This window comes from Anoplolepis gracilipes, chromosome 6 (assembly GCF_047496725.1).
Source record: "Anoplolepis gracilipes chromosome 6, ASM4749672v1, whole genome shotgun sequence".
NCBI lineage: Eukaryota > Metazoa > Arthropoda > Insecta > Hymenoptera > Formicidae > Anoplolepis > Anoplolepis gracilipes.
Genome location: NC_132975.1, coordinates 3,503,750 through 3,518,124, shown reverse-complemented (window position 1 = coordinate 3,518,124; position 14,375 = coordinate 3,503,750). Strand labels below are relative to the sequence as shown.

The 14,375-nt window shown below is 30.5% G+C and overlaps 1 protein-coding gene across 3 annotated transcripts in view; it reads right to left on the bottom strand.

Annotated features, from left to right (window-relative positions):
• The window catches only part of For (cGMP-dependent protein kinase for), a 65,880-nt gene that overhangs the window by 23,993 nt on the left and 27,512 nt on the right, over positions 1-14,375 (bottom strand). The window contains exons 1-2 of one of the 3 annotated variants that reach the window (XM_072894832.1): positions 11,674-11,961; positions 8,733-8,899 (exon numbers count right to left, since the gene is read on the bottom strand). In XM_072894832.1, the coding sequence (XP_072750933.1) occupies positions 8,733-8,899; positions 11,674-11,954 (448 nt within the window). In that variant the 5' untranslated portion in view covers positions 11,955-11,961. Of the gene's footprint in view, positions 1-3,773; positions 5,190-8,732; positions 8,900-11,673; positions 11,962-14,375 lie in introns of those variants that run through there. The other 2 variants (XM_072894830.1, XM_072894831.1) reach the window with 2 other exon arrangements.

Below are 14,375 nucleotides of genomic sequence, written 5' to 3'. Positions count from 1 at the left end.
AGATAAATGGAGTAAAATGGTCCTAAATTGGATAAATTTATATTGGATATATATATATATATATATATATATATATATATATATATATATATATATATATATATATATTATGTTCTCCATCGTGTTAAATCGGTTTCTCTTCAACTGCAACTTTATCTTCGGAAAAAGAAAATAGTCTGGCGGACGTTTCCGTCGCATTCAAACCGGCGCATTTAAAACAAAATTTAATTGCAACACGTTGCTTCATTTATAAATATCTGTTTTACAATAAGTAACGCACGTCACAAACGCCGCGAAATGTTTGAATACCGCTTGAATTTGAACGTAGCTTGCTGAAATTTTACATGGAGTGTAAGCGCGATAAGTTCCCTCAACATATTTCCAAAAGTACAGGCAAATTGCGCTATTAGTATTGAATTTAAAAACTCAGTTCCGGGAACTTTTGGAACATACCGTGTATATTTATATATATATATATATATATATATATATATATATATATATAATAAAATTGAAGAATTATAAATTGTGTGAGAACTAATAATAGCGAGGTCAGTATTGGGCAAAAGCTTTGAGGCCCGCGCGAAGCGCGGGTCGAAAAGCTAGTATATATATATATATATATATATATATATATATATACTAGCTTTTCGACCCGCGCTTCGCGCGGGCCTCAAAGCCTTTGCCCAATACTGACCTCGCTATTATTAGTTCTCACACAATTTATAATTCTTCAATTTTCGAAACCTCTCTATATAATATTTTTCGTAAAAAATTTTAGATTTTACTATTTAATAAGATATCCTTGATAGCTTATTTCTTCAATCTATTTATACATATATATTTTTTAATTATAGGAGGTTATGTTTTCGCGAAAAAAATGTTTAAATGGCAGAGAAATCTGGAAAAACATTTTTTTTCGCAAAAACATAACTTTCTATAATTAAAAAAATATTTTTTAATTAAAAAAATGTGATTTCTCAATGTTTCGAAACATTTTGAACACATTGGCAGAGAAATCTGGAAAAACATTTTTTTTGCGAAAACATAACCTCCTATAATTAAAAAAAAAAAAAATTTTTTTAAATTTTTAAATTTAAAAAGAAACCACATAGCAGCCATCCCAGAATAATTTGCAACATTTTGGTACCAATTTCATAGGAATCGGACCACAAATGTGCAAGTAGTTCGCGGTCAGAGAGACAGACAGACATACAGACGAACGATACATATATATAAAAATATATATATATATTAAAAAAAAAAAATTTTTTTAAATTTTTAAATTTAAAAAGAAACCACATAGCAGCCATCCCAGAATAATTTGCAACATTTTGGTACCAATTTCGTAGGAATCGGACCACAAATGTGCAAGTAGTTCGCGGTCAGAGAATATATATATATATATATAATTGAATATGCGCAAATGTTAATATTGATTTTAGTATCAGTTATTTGAAGATTAGTATATTGAAGATCATAAATAGTAATGAAATGGTAATGATTGTACTTTGCTTTTCATTATTCTTGACACATATTAATATGCGATTTTTTTCATGGCGCATGATGTCATTGATGCCATAAATGAATTTGTGAGGCTTGCTATAAGCGATATACATGTAAATGAAATAAGAAACTTGCTTTATAGAGAAAATTGAAATTAAAGGCTAATGTGATTAATTTCGGATGGATTGACGATATACTCAATCATATGAAATGCTCGATATGTTTTACATGAATATAAATATAAAATTATATATGTATATACAGGTAGTTTCGAAAGAATCCGTTGTACATTATACAATATTAATAAGTCTTTAATGTTTAAGAAATGTTCAAGAGACTCTCTTATTTAAAATGCATAGATAAAATACATTAAATTGCATATCACAAAATTTATAAATTAATAAAATATATATTTAATATCATGTTTCTAAGAGAGAAAGAGAAAGAAAGAGATAATAATTAGAAGATATGACTAACAAGGAAAGGTATGCAAGTGTCCCCCTCCGATTTTAATGCGGTTTGAATATGTTGTAGTCTAGGTTAAAATAGGAGACACGTATTTTTTTATACAGCCGTTAAAGGGGTGAAACACATCGGTTTTTATATCTCTTACCGTTTCGACGGTATTTGCTTAGAAATATAAAAACCGATTTTTCTCAAGAGGATGTTTCACCCCCTTAACGATCGAAAAAATACCGTGTCTCCTCTTTTGACCTAGACTACAACATATTCAAAGAGCATCAAAATTGGAGAGGGACACTTGCATACCTTTTCTTATAAGCACAAAGGAAAAACGAAATTATTTCAGAGAAAATTTCTGATTGTTAAGAAACATTTAATTTTACTGTTTTTACTACTGCAAACTTTTAAAAATAGAAATATTCCAAGAAAAAATCTTAATGGGATTTTAACTATAAATATTTGGTATTCTTATTATAAACGTTATCAATTTGAGCAGTTATATATTAGTCATGCTATGTATTATTATTAATTCGTAAAGCGATTTCATGGTGCGCAAGTAACATGAGATAAATTATGTATAATTATGTAAAAGTGTAAATTTAAAAACTTTCGCGTATGTCTGTGTTGTATAACATTGAAATATGTCATAGCAAAACACGAACATACGATTGTGTGTACAAAGCGAACGATAAAATCGCTTTTCTCGAGCAGCGAAGCAGACGAAGAGCTGATTTCGCGAGATAATCCGGTTTCGTGCTCTAAAAAATATAATATCGAGGTCAGCTTGACGCGACATCGGTATCCGAAACCTTTGTTCTTTCTATGCGTGAAGAAAATTGTGGGCGTACGTGCATGCGCGCAAGTAATATATGTATACATATAATTATTTGCTTCGTATTATGTTTTATTTCGTTCCCTCTATGTTAGAACAATTATATAAACGAGTATCTCTCATATACATATTTCATTGTGAGACATAACCACATCCGGCAATCATGTACAGAGTGTCTCGGAAGTACTTTCTCTTCTTTTGTGCAAGTGAATGACTTCTTTTAAGAAATGCACCACTGAGACTCTGTATATTTGTTCGCCGTCCGATCATCACTTGTTGTAATATACAATAATTAAAAATTAAAACTCATTTTAGATAATATATAATTTGTTACAAAATTCAAGATATTTATTTAGTTTTATGTATCGTACATAATGCATAAAATACTTGAAGAATTATACATACATACATACATATCAAAAAGTAAAATTCTGTATACATTCATATAATTTATTTATTTTTTGTTTACATATATATAATTTTTTATTATACAAATTATATATATACATATGTAGGTATACATAAATCAAGATATGTGATGCATAAAATAGATTTCTCTCTTCGTGTCTGCCGTGAATTATATATCGTCTAAAGATTTTAGAAGGCAGATGGAATATTTAAACGCTAATATTTTTTGTTATAATCAAATTAAATATGTTTTTTTAACAGATAACAAAATTTATATTTTTTAAATTTAACGTTTTAAAACAAGCTAAACTTGAATAAGATTTTAATTTAACTTCTAAAAAAGAATTATATCGAAGTATTCGTGAGAAAGATATCCAACAATCTTGAAGAAAAGTGCCGTTCAAGCGAAGTCAAAAACAATTTCACTCGTTAGTCGAGACTTGCACGCGATTCTATAAATCATTCTGTATACGATTTCGCATGTTTGCTTATTCTCGAGAAATACTGCCTATAAAAACTTAGGATCCTCACATCAACGGCGTGTCCAACTCATCATGTACAATACCTTCACGTATTTGGCGTCTCTTTATGGGTTGCGGTGCCCCGGTGCGTCTTCTTCTTGCGTAGGTGTGGACCGGCACTATCAGCCTCGGTCTTGGAATAAGAAAACCGCTCTGAACATTGCCGGAGGACGGCTGGTTTATCTCGGAGCATTCGCTGTCGGTAGTGTCAGTGCTGCTTGATCCTCTAGACCGCGTGTCTTCTTTCATCGAAAATGGTTCCTCCAATTTGCCTTCGAGCTGCGACATTACGTCAACATAGGATTGCCCAATATAGGGCTCGTCTTCTTGCTGCCTGATGGAAGTCTTGCCGGTACCGCTGTTGGCGCCATTGCCTGTCCAGTTGACCCCACACTCGCGCCAGCTGGCCTCATAGAGCAATTCCATGCCTCGGCCGCGCGTCGCGTCTGGATCTAATAAAAGTTCTGCATCTTCCAGGACTGCTCGTCCTGGATAACTCCGTACCTTCATGACCTCGCGTCGTTCAGACGAAAGACAAAAATAGAGAAACGGTTGTTTTCTGAATTACTCGATGCGTGCAAAAATCCAAAGCACGATCATTGCTTGACAACGATAATTTTTATTTGATGCTCGGTAAAACGGATTCAATAACGTCTCTAATAAGTTGCATTCAGGGAAGCGCAACAGGTGGGCGCATCAGGTAGGCACAACAGGTGGTCGCATTTTGGACAATTCCTTTTTTTTAATTCTACCTTCTTAAGTGATAAAAAAAAAAAAAAAAATTGAAATATCGATCATTAAAATTATTTATAGAAATAATATCTTGAGTTTAATATCCGGTACGAGACGGCCAAGTTTCAAGCAACCAAGGCATCACGCCTTAGATTGGCGTCGATTCAGTAAAAAGATCGACAATGCTGCGCGCAAAGACTTGTCTTCACTTGTCTTCAAACTCCGCGGATTTACGGGACTGCCGACGAACACCGACGATCGTTATTCGTAATCGTTTATTCGCAACATTGCCGTACGGCGTCCGGGGCCGACGAACAACAGGACACTGCGGAACATCGGACGAGAAACTAGGCCATTTCCGATTGTCGATCTTCTGTCAGTCCCAGTTGGAAGAAACTTCTCACAGGATGGTACCTCGGTTCCAATGCCCGAGCTCAATATCTTCGCGCACGATCAATTCGAAACAATCGAGAAATTTTCTATGACATCTGTGAGAATATCGTCTCAAATTGAGTTTTTTTCGCAACTTTAAATTCCAGCGAGGACTAGGATTCTCTTCTCCATGCTCCCAACGATCATCGATCACATTTGCGCAAAATGGCGTCGCGTCACACGCGTTCTTTTTTTAAACGACAAGCGGTATTCTGTCAAAGGAGGATACCGTAACAACACCACGAACTTTCGCGCGATGTCGCGTCGCGTCTGACGCTCACTGACAGTATTCGCGACTGGTGAAAAGCATGTTCATGTGAGCGGCAAGAGAAAGAGAGAGAGAGAGAGAAAGAGAGAGCAGCACCACGGAGAGAGACTCCCTTCCTTCAACAAGCTGCGGGAGTCCCCACCACGTGGACACTGCGTTCGTGAGAGAAAGGACAGTGGTTCTCATTTCACCATTCTCACTCGCCCCCGCAATCGCTCCCACGATATAATAAAAGCACGTTTTTATGATCGCGAAGATCCGGGAAGCCAAAATTAGAGGAAAATTCTAATTCTATTAATTTCATTAGTAGTGTGTTAATTTCGCGTCGTTTCTTCGGGATATTTTATATTTGCACAAAATTTGGAACAATTAAATGGTGGATTTTATGGATTTTGTATAAAGCAATTCATTTTAATCAGAATTTTTTCAATTTTTAACTTAACCTAGCAACACTTTCGAAACTTTCTATTTTGTATTCATATAAAAACATTTGTAACAACAATTTGCTATGGTTAGGTTATATTAAGTATAGATTAATCATTGATAAAAATAACATTTCATAAATATAGCAAAATAATTTAAAAGAGAGGAGACAGACTTCCATTATAACTATACGAAATTCAAACATTTTTTTCTAACGTAGGTACACGGTACAAAACATTTTGTATTTTTGTTGAAATTTTCTTGTGTAGAAATTTTTGTGTTAAATTTTTAACATACTCTTATGTATAAATAACAAGCACATGGTGTTCTAAGCGGCCACCCCCATCCAAGTACTGACCATGCCCAATGTTGCTTAACTATACTCTTATGTTAATATAACATACTGTCGTTATGTTATTTTAACTTTTCTGCATTGAATTATTATTCACCATTTCTAAGAGTTAAAACAACACAATTAACAAATAAATCTTACACTAATTCACATTTTTGTGTTAATTTTTTACATATTATTTGTGTTATTTATTTACATATTTACCTTCTGTTAAATTAACATTGAAATTAGAGTGGATAAATTGGGACACGAGAAATGTGTTAAACTTAACACAAAATTTTTTACCGTGTATATAAAAATAATATTTACTTTTTATGTATGTGAACAAAAAATATGCATCATTTTGTTTATAAATCTTGATTTAAAAATTTTTTATTATATCATAAATTTTAATTATAGATATTTATTCATATATCGACTGTAAACAATGATAAATAATACGTAAATGTATTACTATGTATTTTGCATGTATATATAGAATATACGAGGCGAATGCGCTCATCCGCCGATTACGTGACTTTAACGACACGGATGAGTGATAACACTAATAACCAGATCAGTTGGGAAAAAAGAAAGAAAAGCGACTAGCAATGTATTTTTCTGTGAAAGTAAAACACGTCAGTCATTACGAAATCGCATTAGTGCGCATTTGTTCGATGAAAATCGAATTCCGGGAGGGAAAGAATTATATGCTGGAGTTCATAGGTATATAATGTTTGATAAATCCGATTTCACATTAATATCCCACGGATCGTTTCAATAGCTAAAGATGAATGAATATTCGAGTTAATAAATAAACAATAACATTCCGATATAATTTTTTGCTTTTGGAATTTGATTTCCGGCAAAATTAATTTTTAATATCGGCTATATAATTGAAATAAGCACCGTACAATTAAAATACATATAGCAAACCAATTCCTAATTTTAACTGGAATTCCATTAATATATATTTAACATTATATTATATGTTTATATATATAACATATATTATATTATACATTTTGCAATCTTTTTCTGTGTATGCGGAAACATATAGTTTTCCAGAAGAATTCCTTTATAATGCAATCATTTTTATTCAGAAGAAAATATTATTTCAAAAAGTGCAAGACTCTCGAGTTAATGTAATCTTCTTGATAGCGATAAATAATTGATTAAACAGTTTTAATGTGAGTGTTAACCTTGAAGTCGATGATCGATGTACATTTAATCTGCGCGAAAATTAATTGCCTCATTTTTAGCTATTTTACAACGTGCGTAAAAACTTATACAATTTTTTTAGAAGATAATTCCGATTATTTCTGCATAAGATGAAAAATTTCACGATACTACTGTTGATAGTTATATAAACGACTTGATTTATACGACTTGTACGAGGTTGATTTTATATATATATATGTATGTAATCAAATATACAAAATGTATCAGAATTATGGAAATGGCAAAAAAAATATAAGCCACATCAATGAATGTTTCATGAGCACACTCGGTAAAGTCTACTTTAATTATGTATAATTAATGCCAAAAACATTAATTCTAAATAAAGCTATAACAAAAAAAAAAAAAAAAAAAACCAGTTAGGATTACGAACGACTTTCTGTGTACCGTGCGTCAGAAATAAATGTGTATCGTAAGGGTTAAAAAATTTTGTTGCTCGTATGATTATGGTGCCAAAATAATCTGTGGACAATATCCTATCAAAAAATATATAATTTTGAATTTGTTGTTCATTTTAAAGTATCGAAAATCGACACTTTGTCGTTGCCAACTCTATATGGCATGCATTATTATCGCATAAGTTAATTAGAAAAATTTTGTGCTCGTTTGTTTTTGATATTAAAATAATCTGTGGACAATATACTGTCCTTCGCGACGATAAAGTATCGAATTTTCATATTTTTATACGTCTGTGAAGTATAATTGATTTTTTATTCGAGCACTATATATTTTTTTCATTATAATGAGAGATTAGTTTAATGTCAAACTGCCCCCTCTTCCCACTTTGAACGTGAATTCCTGCTAAACGATAGGAGCAAAAGTCGGATTATAGCAACAAAGTAGCACATAATTAGCACTAAATTAATTGATAGGTGCGATCTTATTTGGGAGGTTCCATTTAATAAGAGTGTATTTTTTTCAAAAATTATTCTTCTTTTTAATTTTATAAATTTGGTTAAATAGAAGTGTTTTTACCATAAAAAAAACTTTTGTATAAAATATTTTCTTTTTCATATCTCGAATAGTTTTCAAGATACAGTGAGAAAAGCGAAAAGCCGCTCTCTATATAAAGGGTGGTTTCATTTCTTAGAACCATTAGAATCATTTTTTAGCCGCAACAGAAAATTTCTAAATTTATCTATTTGCCTCTCTACATGTGTATAGTTACATCAAAATTAGAATTTTCGGTTTGCGAGATTTATAGCGCAACTAATGTATTACTGTTTTTCATTCTTAATTTTTTGTTTACCGACAGTTGAAGCTGTCAACGTCAGTTATCAACGTCAGATATATTTTTGGAAGGAGAATATTCTAATATATCCGTTTGTGTTTTACTTTTTCACGTCGATATGTACATAATTATCATTTTGTAAATAAATTAAAATAAAATTTTATGAAGCAATCAATTTTTTAAATATATTAATAATAATTTATTGAACATTTATTTTATGTCGTAAAATTTTTAATATTTATTAATATTTTCACACATTATTTTACATATATTGTATTTTACACATCAGAATATTGTTCTGGCGAAACTTTCATTTCATAAAGATATATATAATTATATTTACTTACCCTCCATAACAAAGACAATAGACCCAACATCGCCTTCTTGTATGATTATCGAACCGGCCGGAAATGTAACAGGATACATACAATCGACGATCTCTCGGATTTGCGTGAGCTCTAAATTTTTCATAAAGTCGTTGTCCAAAATGGCAGTCTTGATTAGTTCGCGTGACCTTGAAAAAGAAGTATATTCATCATTAAGTTTCTCTCTTTTTTGCGTCAGAGTAATGTATTGTTACAAGAAAATTAAAAAAATTATTTTTTCATAATTATTAAAAGTTATTATATTCACGGATGTAATTGTAAAAAACATAACACGGATATTCATCAAATGTGAAATGTAACGAACGTTTGAATTTTTATCTAAAAATACAGAAAATATATAAGGTACAGATTTTAATATTATAAATAAAATATAATATAAATTAAACGTAAAATTAATAAATATCGTATCCTTTTTTATATGAAAAACGTATCTATATGGAAATATATGCTCGAATAACTGACAATGAGTATGTTAAAAATCTTTTTTAAATCTGCAGATTTCTTAACACAAATCTGAAACTCTTAAAGTAAAAAAATCTTATACATATAAAATATTATAATAATACAGTAGAATAATCTTATACAATCTTGATCTGACAGAGAGAGAATCTGTATTACAGTACCGTGCTAAAATTAATTAATAATCCTCTTAAATACTTCAATAAATTTTGGTTATAATTTTAAAATTATTTATGCCTCAATTACTATTTTCAGTAAAATGCCTTAATTGGCTTTACTCTATCTTTAATAACTACGTCGATTATATAAGTTTGAATTCTGATTATATATTGCATAAATCGAACAAATCAATTCATACGTAATAAATCATCTCTATTTGTAGTAAATAAAGATATCCATAATCAATAACATCATAATCAATAATATCTATTTCTAATAACAAAAAAGGTTTTTAAATCAAAATCTATTTTATTTTGCATAATATTTTAATTATTTATAAATTATATGAATAAATTGTGAATATATTTCAATAAATATTTGTATTTATGCAATAAATATTTTTTCTAAATAATAAATATATTAATATTAATATTAATAAATAAACTCCTCACAACAATTAGAAAAACACTTGAATTTTCTTAAAAAATAGATAAAATTCAACCAACTTGTAACTTCCTTAAAAATAAACAAAATTTAAATTTAAGAAAAAAGAGTTTTAAAGCTTGAAATTTTTACTTTCGAAAGCTCACCATTATTTTTATGTTTCTGTGAGTTTGATAATTTTTACATGTAGAAAACTGCGAGCTGGACAAAATGCGAGATTTGTTTCTCACTTTGTGGGCCTGTCACGTATCTAAAAAAAAATGTGCGAAAATTTTAAACTTTCTAATGTGAAAGCTTAAAGTTTTCTCTACAAAATCGTTTTTTTTAAATTTGTCTACGATTTTTTTTACTGAGTTATCATCGATTAAATAAAAAATGAGCATTTTGACCTCGATCGCTCATAATTCCGTCAAAAATCATCATACCGCAATGAGCGAAAAAGATTCTTACAGCTGAAACTTTGCTCCATCAAATGATATAATTGTCAAATTTTCTTCACAAACATGTAAACATGTTACAAATGGATAAAAATAATATAAAAATTATTGTCAAATTCAGTGTACTTTAACCCTTTGAGTCACGAATTTTTCTAATTGTCAGTATTTTATAAAATTTGATATATAAAGGTTTTTGAGATCGCTGATTATGAATCCGTTGTCAGACTTTCAAAATTTAAGATGGCGGATCCAATATGGCAGACGAGATTATCAAAATTTTACTTCCGCCATATTGGATCCCTATATTAAATTTTGGAAATTAAATTTTTTTCCTTTAGATTCAGATTCTGCGATCTAAAAAAACCTTCAGAGAAAAAATTTAAAAAAGAATACAACTGTTACTTTCAATTTAGAACAGAAAATATTGTTTTTTATATATTTTTAATCAAAAAAGGAGGATTTAACAAAAACAACATGGTGGAAAATTGTAAAAAAATTCTGAAAAATACTTTAGAGTGTACTAAGATTATAAAAAAATTGCCGTATTTATTGTCATAATAGATTAGTAGAAAATGCATTTTTTCGTAAAAAAAAGTACTAATTTTGACTGTTTGTTTGTATATGGTATTTTTGCAATTAACAATTAATGGCTGTTCATATTTTTTTTACACTTATTGATGTTCTAGAGACTCTGTAGAAACAAAAAATCCAGTATTTGTTGATAAAAAAGTAGTTAAAACAATAAAAAACTACGAAAAAAAGAGTGGGTCTCTAGGTGACCCGCTGTGACTCAAAGGGTTAAAGTATAAAGAAAATGTGAAGAACCAATTTTTTTTGTTGTTCCATACAATTGTTTCCTGGGTCAAAATAAAAAAAGGAAAAATTGATAATTTTTAAAAAACGATTTTGTAGGGAAAATTTTAAGCTTTCACATTAGAATACTTAAAATTTTCGTAGATTTTTTTCGACACGTGACAAGCCTACAAAGTGAGAAAAAAAATTTCGCAATTTGTCCAACTTGTAGTTTTCTACATGTAAAAATTACCAAACTCACAAAAACATAAAAATAATGGTGAGCTTTCGAAAGTAGAGATTTCAAGCTTTAAAACTCTTTTTTCTTTTTATTTAATTTAAATTTTGTTCATTTGTAAGGAAGTTACAGCTGGTTGAATTTTGTCTATTTTTTAAGAAAATTCAAATGTTCCTCTAATTGTTGGGAGTTTATATTAATAAAGGAACACATGAAATTTCAAAAAGGTCAGTGGCAAATGGATGGAAAAATAAGAATAAGAAGGGTAGACGCAAATATAATAGATCCCAGGAAAATCGCAGAGAGATATTATTTTTTTTTTTTTGGGATAAAAAAAGAATGCCATATGATACATCCAAGGCACCATCTGTACCTTTTCGGCTTGATGAACTTCATTATCGGTTTTGTCGTGTCATTTCTGAGAGGTTCCGCCGATATGGCTTGCCGTTTAAGTCTCTGATTAGAACCGATGGTATTGGACGCCAAGCTCAAGTCGACAATCTGCCGGAACTTATCGATCTCATTTTGCAGGTAACGGATCGTGGCGTCGCGCTCCTCGAGCGCCTTCTCGAGCATTTCAACGGTCTCGTCGCGACGTCGCAACGCCTCCGTGCGCTCGTACAATAATCGCTTCAGGTCACGTCTCGAATCCATACTCTTCTTTTCCTCTCTCTTTCTCTCTCGTTCTCTCTCTCTCTCTCTCTCTCTCTCTCTCTCTCTCTCTTTCTGGTTGCGTGAAATTCGAATGACACACTCTCTCCTTTTCTTTTTCAACGATATCGTACGCGAGCCATACACCACGACAAAAATTACTTTGTCTTTCAATGAATGTTTTATAAGCGCGATAACTAAAGAGGATGCGTGTGCGAGCGTGAAAATATGTCTAAATATTCAAATATATTTATGTATTCAATTCTCGGTCCCCATCATTTGAAACCTAAGATGATAACAAGTGATTTATTAATATTATTACATATAATAATATTATTATAATAGATATTAATAATATTTATATGAGTGCTCTAGTATTAATCGTCAATCTCGAAGCTAACGTCTCATTTTCTAGAATACTGATGTAATTAATTAATATAAATATATAACTCTGGTTATTTTCCAAAGATATTTTCTATAATTTCTATAAAGTTCAAAAAAATTTCTGCGAATAAATAAAACCATCTGAAGACGTACCAAGTTCATTTCTTTATTTCATTTGGAATTTATTTGAGTCATAATTAACTAAATATTTTTCGCCAAAATTATCGAGAAAATATCAGATTTTTAAAACCAAAAGAACCTTAATTTATAGAAACTTTAGGAAGTTTCCATATATTCGACACATTAAATAATTAATACACTTTAGACAGTTTTTAATGTTAATAGTAGTTCGTTGTTCAACGAAAGTCTTTTTGAATAAATTTTAAGTTTCTCATCAAGAGAGTCGGAGACGATTCCAAAAGCTAGCCAGATGTATTTATTTCTTCAGTGAAATAAGCCAAAGTTAGAAGCATCGATTACATAAGAAGTTGGAAACGACAGATCTTAAAATAACAAAAAGTAAAGTTTAGGAAATTTTTTTATAGAAAAAGGGTATGGTTAATATTATTCTGAGAAACAAATTCGAACTATGCTTTGTTTAGAATAAGATGTGCGTTTAGAAATATCGTTTACCTGAAACAGGTGAAACTTTTAATAAAATTATGATTGCAACGGAATGCGTTTCTAACGAGAAATCATTAGTAGATTATAAAAACTTTTACATCTTGGATAATTGCTTAATGATACATTGTCGGAGAGAGAAGAATAACTATATTTAACTACGGATTTGCAATCATATTGTAATTGAGACACGTGAAGGAAATAATCATTTATCTTCGGCATTTTCCGCCAGATTCTCAAACTCGTATAGTATTTATTTCTTCTCGTACGATTCATATGTTTCTTGCGTAATAAAAAAAAATATATATAGGTATATATAAATGTATATGTAAATATCGTTAATGTAAGAAAAATAAAATTATTCAATAAAATTGAACTAGATATATATGATTCATAGATCAATAAAAAAGGCACTCTCTCAAAATTATTTACAATTAAATATATTTGTTTACATGTATAAATTGAATTAAAACATGATTGTATAACTGTCATTAGACTTAATTACAATAGATAAAATAGTAAGAGCGAATATTATGAAGCAAATATTTATATCCTTCTCAATCTGTTTCAATCAAAGCAATCTGTATTACTGATATTAAAAAACGACGAGTATATTAACTCACTCTGGCGACCGTATTTCTCTTTGTTGCTGAATCATTACCGAAAAATGTCGCACAACATTCAACACACGGAATAAACTAAAACTTGCGTTGGTATCCCAGAAGATATTAGATGATACCTTTAACCAGGTATTCTCTTAGTTTATTGAAGATATATGTCTCGTTGCACATAGAATCTCTTCCAAACTTTTTATTAAACGTTGTTCAATGTGGCATAGACTATAGTGATTCGTTCAATCTGTTCTAATCAAGCGATCTACAGCATCGCGCGAGCGATCAGTAATAACTCACTCACGTGTTTCGCTTATTACATCTACCGAATCGAGGAGAAGTAAGTGTATCGTAAAAAATCGTACGATACTGAAATAACACTGAAATAACACTTTTCGAAAGACTCTATTCTGGATATTAAAACCTTGATATTTCGATTAAGGATTAAATTGAGACACGTGAACGAACATACAATCAATTAGCCAAGCTTTACGTTCATGCTTTATCTATCAATGGCATTATATACGACGTTATTACATAAAAACGTTTTCATTGCATCATCAGAAACAACTGATTTAACGAATGGTGAAGGATTTAGACCAATTAACTTCATCGTATGCAGGATCATTTTCTTTTGCAGGATTCATAAACATCAGTTGAAACCGTAGTTAACTTCAACTATTACACATGAGAATAATTTCGAAGAAATCGTGAATTTAACTTGCTTCGACATTCTAAGCAGGAGAATTGCAACCGAATTTCGCACAAGCTCACCTTCGTACTACACGAGAACATAGAGGACCAATTA